Here is a 26,062-nt window from a genome sequence, read left to right as displayed (position 1 = left end):
AAGAGGGAAAAAGTATTAGTCAAGTGGGAAACACCTAGAGTTTCCTTCCTGACTTCTTTTACCTTTGTTGCTCTGCAGAGTTCCTGGTAACTGCTCTGAAGGTCTTGAATGTTGTTCTTTAGAGTAGCATCGTTCACCAGATCAAAAAGTGCTTCTCCCTTTTCAATCACTGATTTTACTGAAGGCTCATGGGACAGAACAGTCTGCTGTATGGACTACAATGCAAGCAAGAATAGTAAAATATATATTGAACACAGAAGAGCTATTTCACTTGCTTCCTTTTGATCCAAAGTACAACTTTCTATCATGGTATATATCACCCTTTCCTTCGCCACCAATAGAGGACTATGTTTCTCAGCCATACCTGAGACAATAACTTCTTAGGTATTTAAGAGCAATTGCCCCTTTTGCAAGTCCCTAATAGCATGGCTGATAACCTGGAGATGGTAAAGGAAAGAGAGTGTATGTGTGAAGGGGTAAATGCTGGGGACAGAACTTGTTCAGAAGAACAGATACTATGAATAGGTGGGGAATCATGATCGAAGCCACCCCCCTAATGAGATGATATGCAAATTAGTGCATAAGACTGCACTCTCAAAAGTGTGAAATCTGATCTCCTGTTATCTCATTGTTGTGCCATTGGGACAGACAGCATGGCACATGGCAGCATCCATGGAAAGACAGTGAGATACCAGCTCCCCAAAGGCACACAGCCTTGACTCATGACTTGGAGTATTTAAGCCATGTCATGTCATCTTATGAAACATCTGGCATCCTGGAGTACTTCGCAAATGCATCATGAAGACAGGCAACTGGTTTTGTTGTAAAAATATTAATTCGTCAAGGTCTTAATTAGAAACAGTGGAGGCTGTAGTATCTAACCATCTTGGATGTCAGCTCGGCTGGGATGTTCAGCCTTAACCAGAAAGCTGGATAAGCCAATGTAGACAGAAGCAATGTTTGCAGTGAAGAAACACTGATCAATTTCTATCCTTGCTTAGACTGCAGTTACTGTGTTAATGTCAACAGAATTACTCATATGTGTGTAAATAAAAGCAGAATTGGGCGTGTGTAAATAAAAGCAGAATTGGGCTCTATAACAGGAAAGTTTTAAATGTAGAAGCTTTATTAAGACACCTGCATTTCAAATCCAGGTGCTCACTCTGGTTTGTAGGTGCAGGTATCATGCATCTTTTCACTCTAATGCTGATTCAGACATCCAGATCAGGGATGTCTCATAAATTGACTGAGGACTCTGGAAAAGACACCTGGATTTATAGCGACTCTTCTAGGTCAAAATTCATTCACATAGCAGAATGATACAACCTCTTTTTACCTTGTATTTGGACAACTGGGCCTTCTTCTCATAGAGTTCACTTTTCAGCTCCACTGGAGCACGTAAGATGTCCTGGTACTCTGTTAGCCACTGGGTCTGTGCTTTGTACTTGTCCGAGAACTCCTTGGCCAGCTGTAGGCACTTCTCCGAAGTCATGTGCTCTTTCCTGATCGAGCCAGCCAACTCTTCAAGCTGTTCCACATAATCACTGATTTCTTTTCTTAACTGGGAAACTTCCTTTTCTTCCATGTACTTTATAGCTCGCTCCCCCTTCTCACGGGCAGATTTCAGTAAACTATGGCCTATGTCCGTATCACTCAAGAGGAGCTGTGAAGGAAGCATCAATTAACAGAAAATTTAAGTAAACTCTTGCTTCTTTCCTTTTGATCCATTGTAGTTCTATTGTTAAGAAGATGCTAATTATTATTTTTCTAAGGACACAAAAGGAATTGCTAGGGAAACTGAGTGGACTTTTCATTACTAACATGCCTGGAGTTAAAGTGCGGTGAGCTAGAATGAAGCAGAAAAAGCAAACAATTTTGCTCCACACTGGGCTTCTGAAGACAAACATATAAACTCAGGGCTATCAGGAGAGGATTACCATTCCAAATTCTGAAATTGCTAGAAGTTGTCCCTTAGCACATTATGCTTAAGCTGTGGGACATCTGAAGAACTCATTTACAACTCTGAGGTGAAATGTGAGTTTTACTACTGAGTTATTCCAGTGAGGAGAAACAAAATCTTTCTTGTTATAGTGCCTACTGTGATGAATTACATATGAGAGGATGACTTGCGAGGGGAATTTATTTTAAATTTTAGATTAAAACAAAATACACATAAACATGTTTTACTGAAGGATAGGATTATATTATTTAGAATTATCCATAACCTCAACAACCAAACTGTGATCTAATGCGAGTGTGATACAAGAACAGAAAAAAAGGTGCTCTTTATCCTGTTAACTTCTCTGGGTAGGCTGAACTTGGAAAAAGCTGTATGGATTCTTTTTGTGAACAGAAACTGAAGAGAAACTATAATGAATCGTATTCAAGTAGGCTGTACCTCTAATTTCTGCATTTTTTTCTCCATTGCTGTTTTATCTACCACATCAAACTTGGTGATTACATTTCTGAAGTTCTTGTTGGTAGCTCCGTACCAATTTGTGTAAGCACAAAAAGCTAATTCTGACTCCTCTATACTTCGAATCTCTTCCTCCAGAAACTTTATTTGCTCCTACAAACAAATATGGGGAGAGAGGGAAGAAACAAAATCAGTTCCGATGTTTACTGCTATTGGCTAATGTTTGCTATTGGCTTTTGTTTATTGGCTAAATTGATATTTATTAATAAAAAATGATATACTAAGAATAAATGCATTGTTCCTGAGTCCTTTCCTGTCTAGTGGATAATTCTCACTAGGGTCTTCTTAAGGTATACATACAGCAATCACTAATGTTAAAATGGAGATAATACTGAACAATGAAAAGATAGTTATATTTTGAAATCTGAATTGCAGTTAGTGATTATGGTACTATCAGACACTTAACATTTAAAGTGACATGAAGACCTTATCAATTCAAATTTCCCCATACCTATGTTTCAATGATAACCTGAAAACTTTTCTCTAGAGGTCATTCAGCATTGAAACTCAGAGAATTTTGAATTTCTCTCCTGAAATTTCCCCAAAAGATAGTAACAACATCTGCTTACTACTGAAAACTTCGAAAAGGGCTTTGTCCTGATAATAGTTCTCTAATACATCTAGTCCAGTGAAATCTAGTGTATATATAAATATACACACATAAATGCTATATTATGGAGTTTACAGTAATGAATAACCTCTGATGATGTCTAATTAAAGAAAGGCTAACTGAACCTTCTTCTAAGCTGACACTTTATAATGTTATACTGAACTAATTTTCATTACTTACCAACATATGAAGAAGAAGAGTTTGATATCGAGAAGTAAGTTGTGTGGCTTGGCTTCCCATTCTACTTGTAGTTAGACGTTCCTCTAGTATTTGCTGAGCCAATACCCCAACTTCCTCCACATCATCTTTGTAGACTGTTATTTCTTCATGCCACTTCTATGACAAAGACATTATCCAGCTTATATGATTAGTTCAAATGTCTTAAACACAACAGGAATTTTGTTGCAATTAAGTTAGGATTAAAAAGCAAAACAAATACATGATTGTAAACATGGAATTACAACAGGGAAACTAAACAGAATCTGATGACAGTCAGTTGACCCAGAATGGAACAAACATGATGGATGTTTCATCATAACAGCTTGACTTCACTTTATTACAGTAGATGTAATACTTTTTTTCCAAATAATAGCAGAAATACAAGCTGTACTTCCTATAGAACTTTCATGTTGTCCAAAGTTTTAAAAATGACTGTGAAGTGTAACCTTGAATCTTCAGAAATCTGCTTCCTTTATTTATTCACAATTGTGTCTACTCCGTGCAGAGTCTAAGGACAGTTACTACACAGCAGACACATCACACCAGAATTTGTCAAATTTTACTCTGCTTACCACATTAACACCTTCCCACTCCAGGATCAACCTTTGTCCGCAGTTATGCCTTTGTATTTCACAGAGCAAATGAATTCCAGATTTCCCTATGAGATTCCAACATTGATATATCCATACCTTTACCAGTAAAATGGATGTAGGCATTTGATAGCAGGAAATGTGCTCTCTGGCGTACCCTACAGCCTTGGTCCCTGAGTTAGCCGGATTCTCTTCCAGCATAAGATGTGTAGAGGAGCAGAGCAGCAATGCTAGCTTTGTCCCAGCTGGGGACTGGAACAGGGCCAGGGCATATACCTGGACCCAGGAGCTAGCTCTTAGACCTCTCATTCTTGGCACAGCCTCAGAATGAATAGCAATGTTTCTTGCCATTTTCACCATGAAACTAAACACTGATGTCAAAACCTAATGTAATATTCTATTTAAATAATTCCTTAAAGTATATTGCTTACCTTCATTTGTTGCAGCTGCATCTCCTTTGTTGCTCTACCAGACTGCCTCCCAGTCCTGATAGTAACTTTCTCCTCCAGATCTGTTAGCCAGTCATTTACCTTCTGAAATTTTTTCTCCATTAACCTCAATCTGCTCACGGTTGCATTTAATTGTGTTCTTGCTTCAGAAAGCCTGTGCTGATAAACTTGCCAGTCCTGTCGTACGGATTCCAGGGCTCGGTCCTCTATCTGAGGCATGCCCCAAGGAATCACCTCCTCTCTGGCATGGACAGCAGCATTCAGTAATGCTTGTCCTTCTGCACAGTGGACCTGCAACTCCTGTAAACGCAGTTATGGATACAGATCCTACATTAACAGCTTTTATTCACACATGGCAGACTTCATTCTGCTTGAGAAAAAAGCAGTTAAGTTATCTAGATCTTTCCTGTAAGTATTTAAGGTTGAACACACATTACGCTACCTCTATGAACACCTTATGCTGGCATGCTCATTTACAAAACAAACCCATTAGCAGTATTATTGACCAATGAATTAGAGAGAATTCTTGATGAAATATGCTTTATATTCCTTCCTCTCCTGCTAAACTTATAAATTCTGAAACAGTTGCCACTCGAGCTGGCATGGGAGCCTGGAATACACTCAACACAACCTTAAACTCAAAATTTTCCAGCTATGGCAAGCACACTGTAACACTGATTCTAAAATTGAATCTGTTTAAAAACAAGGAACAAGCCGAGGCTCAAGATTTACAACTCAGATTCTTTAATAATAAACATGCCTGTTTATTTCTATATGTTTTTCATACATAATTCCAAAATAACTCTAGATACCCTCTTCTGGATAAATGTGGCATTTTCATGTTTATTAGAACCTGATTAAAAGGCATGCAGGGAATTAGTTTTACTAGCAAAATACAAGCAGGAAATTACCTAACCAATGTACTTTGTATCTTTTTGTTCTATAATTGAGATATATATTCAGATTTTTAAAATGGTTTCAGATTTTAAAAAATATACTCCTATAGCAAGACATACATGCAGAATCCCTGATCATACAAAGGTCTTCCCAATATCCTGAAAAAAGTATGAAATATTTCATAACTCATGAGCTCAAGTATAGACCTTTTGTGTTACTGCTAGTTTCAAGAGCAGGCATGAAAATATCCTAAGTCAGCTTCAGATCATAACTAGGAGATTACTGAAGTACTAAGCGTTCACCCATAGTCTTCCCACCTCACTTGAGAGGTGAGATTGGTTGCTGAGAATCTCACGGCTGTCAGTGAAACTGGAATAATTCAAAGAACAATTTATTCCATCAAACACAGCTGTCTAGCAGAAGTGGGAGCTGGCTATCGTTCTCTGTCTTCTCCACAGAAGAACCCTACACGACTAGCTTAGGCTACACATTGACATTTAGACTCCTGAAGATAGGTGAGATGCATCTGCACTGTAAGCAGTGAAAGATGAAAACTCAATGAAAGGATTACTTTTGATTTTCTATGAAACACAAAGAAAAGAAGAGGTAGCATCCTCAATACAGGCCAAGATCTAAAACAAATTCAATACTTGCAAGAAAGCTTTAGTATGCCTGGAGATTACATACAAGGCCTGACACTTCTTCCTTGAAATAGGTGATAATGTTTCCACTGACTTTATTGGAAGCACTCTTGAACAGCAAAAGGCTTATATATCTGTGAGTCAAAGCTGTTCTCAAGGCAAAAAAGAGATGCAATTTCTGTCCAGCAGTTAATACCATTCTGTTATTTCACAGGTAGGATTTTTTGAAATGAGATGTCACAAGTTCTGTACCTGTAAGTCTCGAAGTGTCGCCTCCTGTTTCTGGGTATCACCTTCCAGATGTGATAAGCAGTCAAGTTTTTCCTGTTCCTTCTCCAGCCAGACTTCAAAGGCCTTCAAATTTCTTTGGTACTCCTGATGTAAGTTAAGCAGTCCTTCAGCTTTCGTTACTGCTTCCTGTTTATTTAAATATATATATACGTATATATGTATTAGTGTTTCATCAAACCAAGAAATTCTAAATCTAGAAGTGACATCAAGGGAAACTCTTGGGTATGAAGCTGTGTATTCTTAAAATTCAAGAGCATTTGGATTTTGAGGATAGTTTGATCAACTATAGCAAAAGAGAGGTCGTGTGGGGATACAGCTATACATCCTAAAAGATTCTTTATCTAAGTTCTGTGACTTTTGGGATCTGAAGTTTTGATCTTGGATCAATTATAAATGGAACCTTAATGTCTAATAACAAAAGACCTATTTTACTTTATTTTTAAACCAGTCTAAATTAATTAACTTTACTGAAATGATCAACAAGAGGATGAGCTTAGAAATTAATTCATTTTTATTTGCAGGATTTTTTTGCCAGTGCAATAATAATCAGCCAGCCTTCTACTAAGACTATCCACTATCTTTAGTTTTGAAGGTTACCCAAGTCATGTGTGGGCAGTTCCTAAAGAACACAATAAGAACTGGACTGCAAATTTTCTATATATGTGGGTAAGCAAGTTACAACAATTTCACAACCGAATCCTAAAAACATTATCATATGTGGGGTACAGTATGAAAGGTGTCATATGTTAGCAACAGATTGGTCTTTCTAGGTGCAAGAAGAGTACACCACATGTAAATCTCACCCTGGAAGAACTGCTGGGAACAGAAGCCTAAGTTTAGATGGAGACAACACTGTCAGGGCAACAGACTAAATAGACAGAAGAACATTCCCATAGATAGCAGCCATGAATCTACTGTCTGCTTTACCTATTCCTAACAATTCTGGACAATGGGAAGAAAGAAAGAGGAGCATTGTCCATCATTTATATGGTCTGTCCCACATCCAGGAGTGGGAAGAGAGAAAAACAGACTAGTTCTCTTTCCTATTGCCAGTGGCTGCAGGGCATTGCAGGCCGTGCTCTGCTCTGGCTTGGGTCACAAACCCTTGGAGAAGCTTGTGTACTTTCTCTCCAGGCCAAGATTTGAAGTGACGAACCCAAGGAGTACATTCCAGCAGCTACCAAGCTGTTTTTTCCCAGTGATTTTGGCCAATCTCTGCTTTCCAGGTATTGGCTTTGAACTTTGAATTTCTTCCAGCTCCTAAGGGCTGCATGTAGGCTAGACACTTAACACCATCAGTTGCAAGTGGGGAAGATGAAAAGTTATCTGGCATATCAGGTGGGAAGGGAAAGAAGCAATGATTCTTGTTACATTAGAGAAGAGGTACAGAGCTGTTGCCTCTGTGAACTAGCACCCAGTTCTCACAGATAATACTGTTGTTTAAGCTGAGGAAATACAAGCAGCCCATGACACCACAGATGTGTGCAGGAGACAAAGATTCAAGAAAAAACAAAAGTGAGAGGATCCTTGTGTTAGCAGGAATACTAGGTATCCACTCACACTTTCCAGGACTCTCCTTTCATCTCTCTGGCAACCATGAGTGAGTTCATTCAAACAGAGGATGTCCAAAGAAAGACTGCACATTGCATTCTTTGCAGTTGTGAAAGAGAGTACCACACAACAAAGAACCACTTATGCATCTGAAAATCTGAATTTTGGCCCTCTCCACAGGAAAAAGACATCCCTGAGAGAACAAAATTCAATTTTCTTACCCTTCTGTCATGTAGAAAAGTGGCTTGTCTGAGGATACAGTAGGCATAATTTAATTACCACAGGGGGGATTTGGGTTAACTGGATATAACCATCTAGCTTTACTAAATGTACCACCAGGTCTTTTGTTGCTGGAGATATCTAGAGGTGTTTTTACTTTATCTTACATCTTACATAAAAAGTCATCTTGGTCTTCACCTGTCTTCCAAATCTATTGTACTAGCACTTATCATTTAATGCAGGACTTATTATGCTGGGTCATTTGACTACAGAGTCATTTTTTTCACTTGCTAATAAGATTTGTGTTTGGTAGTAAGCTCTCATGTAAGTCTCAACCATTTGTGAATTGCTGCTGGTTGTGAATCTGCTGATTGTCTGACTACATCTGTTGCAAAACATACATTCATACAAACCACAGACACTCAGAGATGCTTTGGACTTTTCAGTCATGATGGGTAAAATCGTCTCTGCAACTGAAGTCAATGAGAAGTTTGATATAGAATTCCTCAAACTATTCACTCGTTTTTTTCAGATTCAAAACTTCAGAAACTTTCTGAAAAGGTTTGAAGTTCACTGGTATAAAAAGACTGATAACTCATCATAATAATTTTCTGTCACACAAATAAATTACATCTGCCCCCAAACCTTTACTCTTTATTTAACTGTAAAACAAATCATCAGAGAAAACTCTTTGCTCTCTTTTTGTCTGCTCTCTTTTTGTCAGGAAAATTTGATTGAGTGTTATCAAGGAAAACTGTACCCTTGTTCTGTCTTTGAGGAACTCGTATCGCTCCTCAAGGTCTTGGAGTTCGAGCTGGGTTACATAATGCTCAGTCATTCCATTGCCTTTCATTTCAATAGTCCGTAACAGGCTGCTGTGACTCAACACTTCCTCACTGAGTAGCTGAAAAGAGAGAGCAAAACAGATTTATGAAGCAGCAACATTAAAACAAGACCATGGATTAATCTTACAGTTATTCAGACTTTTTTGTTGTTTATAAAGTAATATGGGTTTGTTGTTGATTTGTTGTAAAGCAAACACACCTTTGCTTTGCTGAGGGCAGCTGCTTTTTCCCTCAGTTCTGCATATTGCCTTTCAGAAGCATTCATGCTTGCTTCTACTTTATCCATCCAGCTGGAAAACTGGTGAACATCATCCTGATAACTTGTCCATTTGGAGAGAGCTCCTTCCAGCTGACTGTAATTTAAAAATGTTTGTTGCAATAGTGCAGTTTCTCATGCTATTTAAGCAGTCAGATATAGTCACATACAGTCATTCTAGACTATGTTTATGACAGATACATAGCAAGCTAAACAACCCTAGACAGAGCTGTGAAGACCCATACAGGCTGACTAGGAGCACATGTGGCTCATATAGAGGGATTAAGTTTTCCAAACTCGGAAGGTTAAGGAGGTCTGTAAGTTACATAGCTAGCTGATGTGCGCTAGCTTTAGTAAATAAAACACAATTGAAAGCATAAGACCCTGAATCAGAAATTTTCTGGTCTTTTTCATACATTAGTAAGCTGCTGCATTCTCATGGTTAATTGCCTTGGTTGTTTCAAATGGAAATGTTTTCAATTAGTGATGTTCCACCATAGAAGGCTGCATTTTTTATGTTTTTAATTTTATTCTATCACTTTCAGCATCACTGCTAGAACTATAATTACAGAATTTTTAACAGTGCTTTGCTATCAAGCATCATTCTGCACCTCATACCCTTTTTACCTCTTGCACTGGATACAAGCAGACAGAAGAGAAGCCCAGCCGTCCTTCAGGGTCTGCAACTGCCGTTCAATCACGGGCACTCCCTCTGGAGAAGTGTTTTGCAGAACGGATTCTCCTCTCGTCAGAACCATCTTCATTTGGATTTCTTTTTCTTGTTTCTCTGCTAGGAGTCCCTAAAAATTGAACAGATATTCCAGTAAACAGATGTTCCAGTTTTGTCATAAACTTGGCACGAATACACTAACTAGCTTCACCAGAAAATGAACCGATCAAATTTAGCAGGTTGTAGAAAAAGTCATTTGGAAAACGGGAGTGGGATTTATAGTTGGGTTTCACAAGGAAAAGATATCTTTCAAAGGGTAGGTTTGGGCCATAAATCTTAAGTTAACAGAGAAGTTATCATTGAATCTATGCAGGCACTTGCACTGCATCAGAGAAGGTATTTCTGGGGTGGAAAAGGAGATATTCTGAAAGGAATGTCATTTAGGTGGAAAACAGGAGTATTTATTCTGAGACAAAACAAGCCGTGATGAAAAACCCTACTATAAGGCTGAAGTACAGTTCAACTAAGATGTGAAATGAGAGTATCAGCATATAAACTCAGGTGACAACCAGCAATATCATCTTTAAGACCTCAGGCCCTGGAGCTGTGCACCTGTAAACTATAGGGCTTCTAACACTATGTAAAGTCATGAGAAACTTCAAAACATGAACCTGAAAGACAAAAAACAAAAGGCAAAACAAGAATTTAGTATTTTGCCACAATCTCTTGCTTTTCGAGGCATCCTTATCGTTTTGTGGGGCTTGTCTCAGCTTTTGAGCTGTGACCAAACTACAGACACCAATGTTATGAAAAGCAGTGTTTTCTGAGTACAGCCTTTAACATCTTTTGTACAGTGATATAAGGGCTATTTTCTTAATGGTACTCACCATTTTTAAAGCAAAATCCTACCTAGGAGACATAAATTAGTCCTGGATAGGCAGTGTTTCAACAACTACAAGCAGACTGTATTAGGAAAAGCTGTGCCAAATCATTCATATTGCCTGTAGTATCTGAGAAACCGTATATTAAAGTAACAGATGTGAATATCATACTTCTTCCTTTTAGCCTTCAACAGCCATATAGCATCTTCTGAGTTTTTAGAAATTTGTATGTATGAACAATTTTCCATGTCATAATGGTACCTATATCTTTCTTAGTGAAAACATCTAATAATGAGTGTTTTTCTCTGTAAGAAGTGTTGAGTAAATGGAAAACCAGGATATGAACTGTATGAGTTGTTACCCTAATATGTAACAACTTATGTAAAGAATGGGGTATTTGCATTCCTCTTACAGACTTTAAAGGAGGTCATTCTGGAATCTTGTTGCCATACCTCCAGCTTTAACATCCGGCTGTCCAGCACACTCTTGTCTGCAGTGGGATGACAGTAGGACTCAAGCATGTGAACTGCATCAGCCATCCAGTCCTGGAGTTCCTTGACACTGTGAGAGAACTGCTGGTGCTCTGCAACGACCCTATCCATCCTGGAAACCTTCTCCTGAAATTCATCAGCAATTAGCACCAGCATTCAAATGACCATTTTTCCCCATGCCTACTTCTGGTGCTAGAACAAGTTTCCTAAATTATACCCACCAATTCTCTTCATAAATTCATTCCATGCTGAAGTAAGTGTACGTGTAACTATCATTTCGCACACACACGTGACAGTTGTCCAAACATAATGTATAAATGAAAATGTCAGAAGTGTCCGCTTTTGTTTTCTAAATGTAAAGTTTCATCTGTCTGTGCCTCATTCAAAGCAGATGCAAGTTTTCTGTTTATCTTTCTTTCTTTTTTTTTAATATCTGGCGAATCACGCCTAATTCAACTCCATATCAATGCTGCAAGTGAAAATAACTTGTAAAACCTGTCAATGCACAAGACAGATATAAGCCTGTGAGGCTTATAAGGCTTATTTTTTCTCAACAGTTCTTTCTGGCATATCAGTTTTTCTGGAAAATCAGTAACACTGACACGCAAAAGAAAAAATGCTAAAGTTTACCAGACTTTTCATTGCTACAAGGCCTGAGATTAACAGGAATCCAGAGCACAGAATATTTTATGTTGTGACTGAGAATTAAAGTCAACTTGCTGAAACGCACTGAGGAAGTAACAGAAGTGAATCTGTCCTAAACTTCCAGGGCTGCCCAAAGAATTTTGGGATTTCTCACACATATAGGATCATACATATCCTCTGCCCCAGACACCATCCTCTCATTCTGGCACCTCCTAGAAATTCTGCCCTTATAAGCTAATGTTAGTTACTCATGTATCTTTCCTTTTCTCATTTTTTAATCATGAAAATTTACTATGGCTATACATACTGAAAATTATTGTAAGTCATACAGCTTTAGATATGCTTTCATGACTGGCATTTTGTGAAGAGTAACAGTCGTGATACAAAGACCTTTTAATCTGCTCACACAATGGAGACAGAAAGAGTATCAGGTGGTGAAGCATCCTGTCAAGTACCACTCAGCAGAACAGACAAAATTTAACCTAACTCTCTCAGTTCCTAGTGTAATGCTTCAGACTTTGGCCTATCCCTCTCCCTGAATCTTCAAAATCAGCCTGACAGATAACAATTTTATTTTCAAAATAATGCTGAAGACTAATCTATCAAGTTTTAGACAAGACACTTAGGAAGCAGATAATGAATCATCACTACAGGATGTCATGAAGCAATAACATTTCCTGATAAAGCTTCTGTATTTTAAAGAAAAAAATGAAATGCCTAAGTTTTGAAAAATACCTCTTTCAAGTGCCCTGATTACTAAACTAAATTATCTTCAATGCTTTAAGTAATCAAAATTGTTTTATTACGTGGGGAGAGGGGAGAATTATTGTATAACCAGGTAGTTATTTTTTCAATTACTTTTCAATCAAAATACATTTAAAAAAACCACATTTCTGTTTTGTCAACTGTTCATGGCATTATCCAGGTCCTTACTTCCCACTTTTTAAACCCAGTGCAAAAGACAAGATAGCTCAGACGTGCCACACATCAGATGAACAAGACAGCTGCAGTAGTTCACATTTCAATCTTTTTTTTCTCCACATACACCAAATAAGCTGCTTAAAAGCACATATACAGGGTGCATTACCTTTGTCAAATTGCTTAGAGTAAAGTATTGAGAAGACAGTTGAGACACTCTGCGCATAAAGCTTTTGCTGACAGCTTGCTCTTCCCACAGCTGCTGAGCTTTCTCTTTTAGCCTGCTGAGCTGATGCTCGTGGCAGCTTATTTCCTCAAGGACAGACTGTAAAGCACAAGCATGTTAATATTAAGAGTGGATGCAAGAAAGCAGACAACATAGAAGCATGAAGCCCCCATAAAAAAAAAAAAAAAACAGAAATGACAAATGGCAAGCATGCTGAGAAAGGCACACCATACAGCTACAGCAATGAAGCAGCATGTCATGAGGAATGTGGAGAAGTAACACCTGCTTGTAGAGCACTGTCAAAAGCAATGGTTGAAACCAGCTTTCATCTTATTTAGAGGCCAGGATGCCAGTATGATCAAGGATTTAGAAAGAATGAGTGAGACTGGAAGGATGGGAGGGGAAGGGCTGGCTGTATTAAAAAGGCTCATAAGAAGCCACCTGTAACTTCTGCTGTTCTCTCCTCTTGGAAGGAAGATCATGGAGTCGACTACTACTTCCTTGTACCGTCTTCCCAGTCATGCTCAGCCACTCTTGCAGAGGCTCAGCACTTACTTCAAAGTCCTTCATCTGGATCTTTAAGTTCTGGGAAGACATGCAATGCATGAATTTATAAACAGTCCCACTGCACAGGATGCAACTAATGCACAACTCATAGACCAAGCACACGTGAAGGACATACTACTGAGGTGAAGTACTACAACATCTCTTCAAGATAAGTAACACCACTCTGTTCCTTCCCATCTCACAGAAAAGTTGAGAGAATACCTCTTTAGGAGAGGAAACAGAGGCAACAATTTAGGATGTGTCAACACAGTTGAGGGGAGGCCAACGCAAATTTTCTCTGAACTGAAAGCTTTATAGAGCTTATTAGCTTCAACTCAACATAAGTCTAACTCACATAGCTAAGGCAGTCTGAATCTAGTTTGGAATGAGAGCTACTTAACATCTGCCTGCAGTCATCCACACTGATCCCCATTTAAAGGGATGCTGTCATTCCTAGGGGCTGTATGGCTATGTTCAACCCAGTAATGAGGATTGTTTCTGATTATATTTTTAGTGTAAAACTTTGGTTGTAAAAATGTGTGCATAATGTGTATGTAGGCATTCCCTCAGTGTCTGCATATTTTTATTATAGGGTTATTCTGCATGCTAAAAAAAAGTGTATCTGAAATAACTCATATGGAATAGAAATATATAGTTCCAGTGCCATAGTTATTACTATTTTTTAGACTCATTTTGCTTTCTTGTTTAGCCATAGCCTTATCACTTAAATTAAATATCAGAATAAAAGAATTGGCCTATGAGAATGAAAAATGCTGGGCTCAGAAAGATTAACCTCTTAGGACATCTTCCCATGGCCACTGTGAGACAAAGAAAGATAAGTCCTTGCTACCTGAGAAGTTCTTTGAAAGAATTTACTACATGACCTATTAAATCAATCTGAATTTTTTCTCAGCTAGACAGCATTGGTTTGAAACAGGAATGCCTAGGCAAATTTTAACTCTCCTACATTATGCAGGGAATTCCAACTAAGGCCTTTTGACCTTAAAACCTGCGACCTTGAAGAAGATTATGTTTTAAAGATATTTACCTTCTATGCTTGTTGAATTGTGAGTTCTGAACAGAGAAGGGCACTGGGGCTTACTAAAAAAGTTGCTCAAATTAATCTTCACTGCATTTCACCCATTCCCAAGAAAAGGGACAAAGTTTACCCACTGTACTGGGACTAGTCCGTCAGCAATGGTGTCAGAACTCTCTGTTAAGGAAAGAGTCCTTAAAAAACAGAATGTCTTTTTAATGTGTTTTAGTTTTCCAGTATATTTTATGAGACTCGAGTTAATGACTTTGAGCCACTGCTCTCTCTGCCATCTTCAGTTACTGTGAACAATATCCTTCTGCATGAAACACCCATTTAAATCAAAGTAAAATCATATGGTAAGGATATAAATAAATATAAGTAAAATGGAAGTAAAATGGAAGAATAAGACTTCTTGTGAGTATCTATGTATTAGTTGTGTCACATTATAAGCACTTCCAGATGGCTATATGGGAGACATAAACTGTAAGGAGCTCTACCAAGATGTGCGTGGTTTGAAACAAAAGGCAAAGAGAAGATTTAGATCCAATCTTTTCCTGCTGTGACAAGTTCAATACCTCCAATGCAGATTCCTTCTGGTGAAGGGTGGTGATAAAATTTTTCCAATCTTCTTTAGCAGTAGCAGCTTTGTCCTGGATAACTTGAGCCTTTTCTTTTGGTAATATAGAGCACAGCAGTTCTCCTTTGGATGCTACCAGGTTTAGTTTATGTTGCCCATTCTCACTTTCTGATAAGAATTCCTAAAAATAATAATGAGAGAATAGGTTGTATTTAGTAAAAGCTTTTTCTTTGTGAACTTCAGGTCTCAGGAAAGGTCAATGGCAAAGCTCCCAGAAAATTCAACAGACAGAGAAGTTTATTGTTTCTGCACATTAACATATTAATTCCTATTTGGGTGCATTCCATTTTAAAAGAGTTAGGGACAACAGATACCTGGACCAGAAGTGTCATGTGTCTAAACAATGTATATACTAAAACTCTAGGATTATTTAAGAATATGTTCTGCACTTCATGAGACAATGACCTGTCCTTTATTTGGGCATTATATTTCTTTAAATTTTCATGGTAAAGCAAGTGATAACACTTCTGTTTCAGGGAACCAATATCCTGGCACAGTATGGTTAGTAACTACTAGGGCAATGGCCAACTTCGAGGTTACACACAAAATGAAAGCCACTTGAGATGACCACACCGTCCTTTCAACAAATGTGTAGGGGTATGGACTAACTGGAGGATCCTGAGCTACGTCTAACCTGTGTGATTTATCCTCTGCATCCTTAACTTACTTTCCCTAGTTCAAAGTATTTGTCTTTACAGATTACTTGCATAATGCTGGTGTGCAAGAAGTATATGGAAATATTTATGTGTCAGAATTATAGGAAAATAAATGGAAATGAGCAGATTTTTAAATTTCATTGTACTGGTATAATATTTTTATAACTTGCAATTATTAAAAGCATTTTGTGAGCATTGAGGAGTAAAATTAATTTAGCAGCACTAAATATCAATGAAGCTATCTGAAAACTTTATTACTATATACAAATAGTTTAATATTCATAATCATCAAGTTACCTCCAAATTCAATCTGAATTTTATATTAAGTCAATTGGGTCTCCCTTAGATTAATATCTTGTTGCTTTAGAGTTACCTGTATCTTCTGCAGACTTGCTGAAGCTTCGGTGATATTCTGAGGCACATCAAAGCATTTGGCTGTGGTGATTTTTGCATTGACTAGCCACTGCTGGAAGTCCCTGAAAGCCGTCCGAAATCTTTGCTGCAAGATCTGCTCTTTACTCTGACATCCTTTTGAAGCTTGCAGGCAGAGGCTAGGTATATCACATTAGGGAAGTACAAGAGAGTGGAGGGAGGCGGGGAGGAAAGGTAGGGTTCTGTTAGGTGACTGCAATTATTTAGTTCTCTGACACAAAATGGTAAGGTTAGGTTAACTTGGAGTCCTCTTACCAACTATAAGTACTTAACTGAGGCATCAGGAAATCCATTAGAAGCTTTCAGTTTCTTAAAAGTGAAGCATGCAAATTGGGACATAGCTGTCATAGATATGACAGAGACAAAGATTTCCAGACAGTGATTCAGCTCACCTAAGCATGAACTGTTTCCACAAGCCCCTTTCTCTCTCTAGGGACAGGACACGCAGCCCACAGCAACTGCATTTCTAATTTATGTGGTTCAGTTAGGTTCATAATGTTAGAAGGCATCAGTCTAACCCATTATGCCCTTCTTTTACAGCCACAAGAGCCAAAAGCTACAACTTCTACAAGAGCTAACAGAATCTTGTGTCTGAAAAGCAAGCATCACACTCCAAAGTAAATCAGCTAGAGTGACCTGAGAAAGCAAAAGAGTAAGTAAACACTGGCTCCACTGTTTCAATGTACCAGCTAGTAAAATAAGAGCAAAATGAGGGGAAAAAATAAGAAAAATAATTTAAATAGCTGTTACAGCTTGCTCTTCCTTCAAGCAAATGAGCTGTGGGTCTAATTCAGTTGCTTATATGGATTTCTCTTGTAATAGATCAGGTGTGGACATATACTACTTTCAGCTGAGTCTGGTGACATAGTCTGGCTCCTAGAAAAAAACAAATTGCTACTTTTCACCATCTTTATTGCCACTAAAAGCATGACAATGATTCTAGTCATTGTCCACTTCTAAGATTCTGACTGATGATTCCTTAAAACAAAACTCATACATATGTGGGACGGATTAACCACAAAAAGATGAATGCATACCTGTTATACTCCTTAATCAACCCTGAAACTTTTGAAGAATGATCACTCAAATCTCTGGAAAATCTACAAAGGTCATTTAATTGAGTCTTGATCTCATCTGTCATATGCTCAGACTTTGCTAGTGCATCCAATGTTTCCTGTTAAAACATAGCAAACACTAAACAAAAACAGCAACATAAAAAGATACTTGTCTGCAAAATGTTATCATTTAAAATGAACATATCTTAAATTCTTCATACTATGTGGAAATATTACTCCTAAAACCCACATCTGTGTAGAATCCAAGTGTCAAAAACTTTTAAATACATAACATTAAAAAATTCTGTTAATGCCTTACACTATCTGGCACTTTTTCAAGTAAACAATGTCCTGTGCCATTTATTTTGACACAGATAATGCTAGATATTCTCTTCATACCAACATAAGGCACCAAAATAAATGTGGCTGGATTTATAAAGGTGTTTAGGCACTTCTTGCTCTGGTACTTCTCTGGACTCAACCCACTTGTAATTAGCTGGAAAAACATAAATCTAGGAAGGGGATTCACGCTGGCTGTGTTAGGTATCTAATTAAGGTTTGAGTCAAGTGATCCGAACTAGAAAGCTAAATTACTTGCACAGTCAATGAAAAAAGAAAGACCCCTTTAAGGGTAATTCTAAATACTTAAAAAACTGTAGAATGTGAGTACAGTGATTAAGAACAAAATATATAGAGTATTTTAAGTAAAGCAATTTAGAAACCTGAATCTCACTTTCAAAAATAGTTAAAAGTTACTGTTGAATGTGGCATTGCTGCTCATAAAACATTTGGACGCTTTTTGAACACTTCATCCTTTTTTTTAATAATGAACAGGACTAAGAAATACTGGTCAAGAAATTTTAAAAAATCATTTGAATGTCTATGGAAATTTAAGGTCAACTTAATTTGTAATCTATGCATGTTAATTTTTGAAATTATTTCAACACTCAAACCTACAGAAGCATGGAGGCTTATGTGAAGTTACGAGTTTCTGGAGACCAAATTTCTGGAGGCCTCAAACTTTTTTAGCTTAAAATGTTTACAAAGAAAAAGCTTAAGATATACATTTGGTTTTGATAAATGAGTACGATATTATCTGTTAGCTGTGTACATATGAAAATATATACAATTAGGGAACAGCAAATATCAGACAGTTTATGTAAGTATAATTAGCCTGCCTGCCTGAGTTTAACATGCTCAATAAAAACTATTTTGATCTGTATCCAAAAAAGGGAATTTACACACAAAGCTTCTAACAGCTTCAATATTTTCACAGAGGGCTTAAAAATGTAGAAAGGAGAGCTTCTTACAACGCAGTGAGAGTGAATGGGTTACTAGCTGTCACTGCTGCACTGGCAAGACTCTTGATTTGGAGACAGCCAAGCCCACAAAAAAGTGCCATTGTTGGCTTAGCTCACCTCACTAGGAGAGGTGCAATAACCACTGCAACAAAAGCAGTCCTCACGCTGGGGTCCACCAACGCCTTCACTGCAGTATCCTGCCAGGTACTCCAGCATAATCTGCAGAGCAGACTTTGCCCTTCATCTCACTAGAAGTTAAAATCTCCAGCCATTCCTCTTAAATTACTGGGGAGAAAAGACAACCTTCTAGCTAGTTACATTCATCAAAATGGATGTTGTGCAGTACAGGCAAGCCAGGGCATTTGGCGTACACACATTAATGTGGTTAAATCTAAGTGCCAAAACAGAAGAAGTGTACTTACAAATGCAAGAAACTTTTTATGTGAAAGCAAAGACAGATCAGAAAGGGGACAGGGGAAGTGGGACAAGGAAGCCCCCAACCATGTTTTTGAACATATACAAAAGGATGATTGAGAATATACATAGTAAACAGTTTGTAATTATCTATAAGCACAAAATTGTATGTTCAGGAAACATACAAATTATGTACATGAAAATATAGACAGAGGGTTTTGAAAATACCACAATCTGCATTACAAAGACAAAAGTGCTCACTGAGTAGGTTCTTCACTGTGAAGTATTCACTAACCCTGCAATAAGCAGATATCTGTCACATGTCCCTTTATATAAGTCAAAGTAAAAACAAATACCAGCAAGAGTCTAGCAAGCCAGTCAATGAACTTTGTAAGAACGGCAAATGGACAAAAGCCAAGCAGTTCAGCTAATGTGCCTACTACCCACAAACAACTTTGTGCTCTTTTCAAATCCCTCTTCCTGAAAAAGTCTGTCAGCAGAGTTGTGGAATTAATTTTAAGATTATATCCTGCATTTCTGAGCAACTAAAAAAATAAAATACATGTATATTGCATCTTCATACTATCTGAACTGCCAGACAAAAAGTCTGTTTTGAGAAAAAGAAAACTGCAACACCTCTTGGATACAAGTAATGGTGGTTTAGTCCATAATCAGGGCTTCATTATGTTAATGTTACCGAAACCTGTTTAGATTTATAGACTACAGGGAAGCCCCGTAAAATTAAATCTAGAGACATTTTGGATGGATTATGTGTACTAACTTTTGTGTGTTCTTGTGGGTATGAAAAAATAATTTGCTTCAACACAGTTTCCGGACTCCTCAGATTTATATTATTCATTCTAACATTATTGACTTTATCTGCTTTGAGTCACTCATACACCGGTGAATTCGTTCAGCCATAATTAAAAGAAGTTTGAAACATTCACATTGCTGGTTTGTTTCAATACCACATAAAATAGCATTTGAGTTAAGTAATTATGTAATAGAAATGATGCTTAGAAATAAATGTAAACTCACTACTTTTTGTTTATCTTACTACACTAAACTATATACAGGACTTCTTTTGAAAGTATTAGGAATGACAACACAATGGCTGTTACTTAAACACAGGATGTCATATATTCTTCATATCCATACATCACCATAACGAAATACTAACAACAACATTTTTTTTTGGAAAAGAAAAGGTGTCCTACAAGTATCACAAAGGTTAGAATTGCCTGTTTCAATTAAATCTTTCAGTTTCAAACAACTTACCACAATAACAACTAAAAGATTATTCTGATGATATACAAATGGGAGTATTTCCTTGAAAAGTAGGGTACATTTAACTGTGGCATATTTCCATATAGAAACACTGAATCACTGATAGCACTGGTGCAGCAAATTGGATTTACTTTTAAATCTGACAGTTACCAAAATAATTTGCTGATTTCCAAGGGCAAAATCTATTGCTGTTATGTTGCATAAACCTAAAGGAACAAAGCTTGAGTCTGGGCTACCAGAATGAGCTTGCTAATTCTGAGAGTTAGGAAATACATTTTTAATTTGTGACCTTGGCTAACTTGACAATAGAATCACTGTGAGACAATAGTAATGGAATGCTGCAGTGCTATTTTACATTCACAGTGGGATCTACCACTGAAGTCCAGAAATGGCAGGATTACTATCACATTTCCTCTAACTATAAATAAAATCATACAGTAGGGCTGTGCATAGTAATTCTTGAGTTTCTTCTGCGTTTTACTCACTACCTAAAGTTTACACCTTTATAATCTGAATAAAGCATTGTTACACAGAGCTACGATATATATACAGTATATTTACTGCTAATAAAGCAATACCCTTAAGTGACCTGGGAATTCCATGAATTTACTACTTCTCCTTTTTTTAAATAAAAAAGTCTGATAACTGCTGCTGTGTATTGATGATAATTCCAAGTCTTCCTTTACTTTAAGAAAACATATAACCACAGAAGAGACTGCATATTTGTACCCTTACTTGCTACAGTGTACTGTCAGCTTTTTTTCTCTTACAGTTGGGTGCTGGCAAGCAAGCAAGCTGGTTCTATAAATCTGCATCAGGGAATTCTGTGAAAGGGGAAGCCACAGAAATAACTTGGCACAAAAACTGGAGGAGGAGATTTATAATCTCAGTTTAAAGACAAGGTGTCCTGGGGGGTTTATAATATTTTTTTCAGTTAAGGAGCCAGAAAGCAGCAATCACACCCCTCTCTTCCTTTACTGAAACTACTTTATTGCAACAGTACCCTGAAGGAGAGATACTCTGTATCTTTTCTGGACAAGGGAGATACATACATACATATGTATAGTTGGTGTGCAAGTTATCTCCATTGTTGAGAAAATATATATATATAAAAATGTGTATGTGCATATATTTGTACGTCTGTATGGGACACATGCACGTGGAAGTTCTGCTAGAAGACGGGAAGGGGACCTACCTCACTGTTTCTCTAAGTTCTACTGCATTCCTGAGCAAAGCATAAGGAATACACAAGTACAGCAACTTCTAGGATCATTTCTTCTTCAGGAAATGACAAGAATGGGACAGGATTTTAACATGCATGATGTGAAAGGCATTTCAAGAAACGGGAAGAATAAGCTCAGTACATGCATCATGAATTATAGGAAAAGAAATGGCTCCAGCTGCTACTTAGCTTTTAGAAAAGCTCCACATTTCCCTGATCAAGTGCTACTCTGTCTTGAAACATTGAGCAAATTGGAAGGGAAGTTCAGAAATAGTATGTTAGTTCCTTCATTTTCTTAGAGACAAGCCCAGCTTTTAATGTCTATAGTCTGGGTAGCATTTGCTAAGCCTTGTGCAGTAGAGGCCAAGGAGAGAAGGGTCTTCTATACTGCTTGCTATTATTACAGTTATAAAAAAGTTCGTAGAGTTGGAATTTTATAAACATATTTTTTGTAAGCACATCTGATTATTTTCTACTTTGCCCATCCCTTGATAGTCCTGCTTGGCAGAACTTTTCTGCCCACAGTAGCTGTACATTTACAACCAGAAAATTGCTAGAAAAAGAGCCGGGGCCTTACTTTTTCCCTGTGCCAGCACTCCACGAGCTCGGCGTCCGTGTGCCGGCCGTCCAGGGGGGCCAGGCACTGCGACCAGGCAGCCAGCAGCGCGCCGAACTGCTCCAGGGCCTTTTCCAGCTGAGTGACCTGGGCGGCAAACTCCTGCTCCGACAGGGCCATCTGGCTGAGCAGATCCTCCAGGCTACGTCGGCTTTGGAAAGCGCTCTCTTCCCACTGCTTCCAGTCCGACTGCAGGGCCTGCATCTCCGCAACGAGTTGCTGGCAGCCACTGGCAGCCGTGCCGCGCTTGGCCGCGGGAGCCAGTGTCTCCACTCGGCTGAGGCGGCCCGCGCCGACCGGGCAGGAGTCTAGCAGCTCCTGCAAGGGAACATTGCCATGGTAACCCGCCGGGCTGCGAGCCGAACCGCTGGGGCTGCGACCCGCTGCGGCTGCGGTTGCAGCCAGGGACCCGCACAGACGGCGGGCGGAGGAGAGGCTGCAGCCCGGGGTGCACGCTGCACCGACGAGCAGTTCCAGCACAAATGCTTTCACAACACCCACGCTGTGTAAAGGAAAGGGAAAACGCAGTGAAAGGAAAGAGTATGGGAAAATTAAATCAAGAGAGACTGCGTGCTTTAAATCCATTAGAGAGCAATTCTGAAAGCAGCGTACGGATTACAAACTCTCATAAGCTTGGGAGAGAAAGAACTTTTTATAGATGTTAAAATAAATATTGTTTAGGTTAAGATGGGGAAAAGAATGTTCTGATCTTTTTTGTAAGAAACACTAGTATGCAGCTGATCGTAGCAGTTTTAGGAACACAACTGTGTTGCTCAGAAAAAGCATTTTGCAGCCTACCCATGATCTGTGATGTGCCGTAATTGGTTGCACATGTTCTTTTTTAATGAATTCTTTCTACAGTGTCTTATTTCAATCTTGCACATGCTACAAGGAAATTTGGGGAGTTTTCAGCTCTAAAAGTTGGGGAACATAAATACCATCTTAACCATTGCATGCCAAAGTAAAGTTATTTATTCTCTTATTAGCCCTATGAGCTACGAAGTACTGTATCCTCCCTTCCTCATTTTACACATGGGGAGCTTAAACACAGAGGAGACTAAAAACTGTCCAAGAGTATACAGAAATCTGGAATTTGAACACAGGTATCCTGAATCATCAGCTAGTAGCCTGTTCACTGGCCCGCCCTCTCGTGTTTAGGAGCAGTGTAAAATCCTGGCATGAGTATCTGAATGCAAACATCAGGCATGAGCAAAACATGAAATCTACTTTAATGCTGCATTCAGGAATATGTAACTTGTTCAGACACTCAAAATGCCTAGGAATGGACGGACCCATACGAATGCCAGGATAAGGAGGCAACCTTATACATTTCTGTACAGGGAGGTAGCCTACACATTTCTACTGCGTTTGGGGACAACAATCCTTGCGCTGCTTCATGCATCACCATTTCATGCAAACTAGGAAAGGTTGTTTCTGGCTTTGATTCAGACAACTCCGCCAAGTGGAGAAAGCAAATTTGAGGATGAGGGCAAAGCGGTATTCATTAATCAGCTAAGCCACATTCCTCTGTGACGCCACTGGGCTCCCACTCTTACAAATTGTTTTCATGTGTGCCAGTGGCTAGCTTGGGTCTAAGTTCTGATTGCACTTGTACTCTATCAGTTTGATATGGGAAGGGAGAAGAAGACACAACACTGTTTATGTTCAGCTCACTGAAATGTCATAACCATTTAAAATACACAAAGAGCAACATCCCACAACTTTCTGTCCCTGGCCTGTTTTAAAGCATAGGTTCTGAATGGCTGATGAAACCATGAAAAGTAAGTTTCCTTACAGTGATTTTGGTCAGCTTTTTCTGTATGGCTGATGTATCTCCAGATGCATCTGACCAGCGGTGCAGTTCTTCTTTTGCAGAATGCAGCCAGTCTGTGAATTCATGCACAGCATCAAGGTACAGCAAATGATCCTTCACAATGTCTTCCACTTTCCTCATTTTCTCCTGTCAGTCAGATGGAAAATAGACCATTAAAATTGTCAAATAATGTTCTGGATTCTGTCCAGACTTTAAGCACACGGTGATATAGAGAGCTGCTCTGACTTCATAGCATGCATCCGAATGCTGAACACAGCACAGCTCATAGCAACAGAACGCAGCACTACACTGCACAAGGCTCAGTTTAGGTTGGTCTGGACAGGCATGGTCTGCTTGAGCAAAGGAAGAAGAAGCCTTCCCAAAATGCATGCAAAAAGCATCCTTTAAAACATCCTTTAAGAAGAAATGTATCCTTCAATGGATGTCAAAGCTGCAGCTGTGCAGCTCTGGCATGCTTTTCACAATATTGCTTGGAGGGGTTCTTGTGGATCACCCATGAGTCCTCCTAGGAAGCAGTCTGCTGGCCAAAACAAAGTCGTTATTTAGAAGCACCAAGTCTCTATAAATGCTAAAGCACAGTCACAAAGATGTTCCATACAAGTCCACAAAGAAGCAGTTCTGCTGGTCCAAAGCACAGAAGGTCCTTATGCTGCTCACTTCCATCATAGCCACCAAATCAGCAATGTTTGCCATCCCCAGCCACCTGCCTTGCATCCCTATAGAGGCTGCTTTCCCTGAGACACTGACAAACAACAGCTGCATGGCTCCATCCCAGTGTATTAACACGAGCTGAAAGTGTTTACTGTAGCACAAGAAGGTGAAAACTAGAAATTCAAGAGCTACAACCTATGCTCTGTAGTTTCAGGGATGTATCTATTGAGATCTATCCATCTTCTGCCTCAAGAAGACAGAAATAACTATTATTGTACACTTTTCCTCCTTTGGTACTCTTTCTGAAGCCTCTGTGGAAAATAGCACACTGGTCTAGATGAGCTTTCAGTCTGATTTTGCAGAGTTGTTCCTGCATTTTTATGCACTAACACTCAGGAAAGCTTATCAAAACTAACCAACAGTGAACTGAGCTAATCAAGTAACTTTTAACTCCTGTGTGGATACTCTTATTCAGACTTAAGTGACTGGTTCAAATAATATGAATTGAACTTGATTTATTTTTACATTTGAATAATTTATCATTTAACTAATGGTTTTAAAAACAAGGTTAGATTAACAATCTCTCTGAAAATCATCATTATTTCCCAGAATGTTTCAGACTGACTAGACAATAGACCAATAATAATTAAACAAAGGTGACCTAAAATAAAGTCTCAAAGCTTTTACATCTTAATGCATTTTATGCAATAAGAGAGTAAGAAAAATTCCATGTGGGCCTGACTCTAGATGAAACGGATAGCTGCCTCAGGCAGCAAGAGTCCACAGCAAGAAAGGCAACCATGGGTCCACTTGCTTTGTTCACACCAACATGTGGTACCAGTAGTGAAAGTGGAGGGAAAGTGCAACTCAATATTAGCAAGTCTCTTTCAGTGGCAAGGGTTTCTACAAGTTGCAGTCTGTGCTCTTCCCTCCCAAGGGAAAGTTTGTGAGCTGTCAGCCAGACCTGCCATCACAGAAAGGGGAGGAGGAGGTAGCAGCTTCCCCCAGCACGTCATCTGGTAGCTTTTGGGCTCATCCGCTCTGCATGGCAGCAGCTCCGATCCCAGCCTGGCAGCCCTCCACTGCTGTTGGGTACTGCTACCCCGCAGGTGAGGACCTTACATCAAATCCTGGGCCCCAGCCTCCAGGGGAACAGAGGTCACCAGGGAGGTGCCAGAAACAGAGCATATGGCTTAGACTAGCCAGAGGAGAAGCAGTATGCCCTCTGTCATGGGCAAGGTACAGTTACCTGCCCCATGTGCTAAGGCCATAGGGAGTGCCCTACGGGCCTCATCCAGCCAAGTCTTCTCCCCAGTGCTATTTAGGGAGAGCATGTGAACCTAGCCAGAGTCTGTGGTCCATTTCCATTATAATTCCTTAGCATCTGCAATTACTAGATTAGGAAGGTCAGAAAATTCACACCTCCTATTCCTTTCAGTATGTGTTCATAGATCTGTTCGTGACTTTGTTCAATCCCTTTTTGAACTTGCCAATAATAAC

The 26,062-nt window shown here is 38.8% G+C and overlaps 1 protein-coding gene across 1 annotated transcript in view; it reads right to left on the bottom strand.

Moving 5' to 3' along the window:
• The window catches only part of SYNE1 (spectrin repeat containing nuclear envelope protein 1), a 306,387-nt gene that overhangs the window by 136,477 nt on the left and 143,848 nt on the right, over positions 1 to 26,062 (bottom strand). Inside the window, exons 52-68 of the mRNA XM_064509137.1 lie at positions 23,873 to 24,037; positions 22,039 to 22,395; positions 17,220 to 17,356; positions 16,124 to 16,301; positions 15,033 to 15,215; positions 13,317 to 13,460; positions 12,819 to 12,974; positions 11,048 to 11,212; positions 9,672 to 9,844; positions 8,988 to 9,141; positions 8,704 to 8,847; positions 6,135 to 6,299; positions 4,327 to 4,644; positions 3,267 to 3,422; positions 2,399 to 2,569; positions 1,337 to 1,663; positions 63 to 215 (exon numbers count right to left, since the gene is read on the bottom strand). Of these exons, the coding sequence (XP_064365207.1) occupies positions 63 to 215; positions 1,337 to 1,663; positions 2,399 to 2,569; positions 3,267 to 3,422; positions 4,327 to 4,644; positions 6,135 to 6,299; positions 8,704 to 8,847; positions 8,988 to 9,141; positions 9,672 to 9,844; positions 11,048 to 11,212; positions 12,819 to 12,974; positions 13,317 to 13,460; positions 15,033 to 15,215; positions 16,124 to 16,301; positions 17,220 to 17,356; positions 22,039 to 22,395; positions 23,873 to 24,037 (3,246 nt within the window). The remainder of the gene's footprint in view (positions 1 to 62; positions 216 to 1,336; positions 1,664 to 2,398; positions 2,570 to 3,266; positions 3,423 to 4,326; positions 4,645 to 6,134; positions 6,300 to 8,703; positions 8,848 to 8,987; positions 9,142 to 9,671; positions 9,845 to 11,047; positions 11,213 to 12,818; positions 12,975 to 13,316; positions 13,461 to 15,032; positions 15,216 to 16,123; positions 16,302 to 17,219; positions 17,357 to 22,038; positions 22,396 to 23,872; positions 24,038 to 26,062) is intronic.

The sequence above is a fragment of the Dromaius novaehollandiae genome, chromosome 3 (genome assembly GCF_036370855.1).
Source record: "Dromaius novaehollandiae isolate bDroNov1 chromosome 3, bDroNov1.hap1, whole genome shotgun sequence".
In the NCBI taxonomy this organism is placed as follows: domain Eukaryota; kingdom Metazoa; phylum Chordata; class Aves; order Casuariiformes; family Dromaiidae; genus Dromaius; species Dromaius novaehollandiae.
Note: the sequence above shows the minus strand (reverse complement) of the source record. Positions and strands in the feature narration are given on the sequence as shown.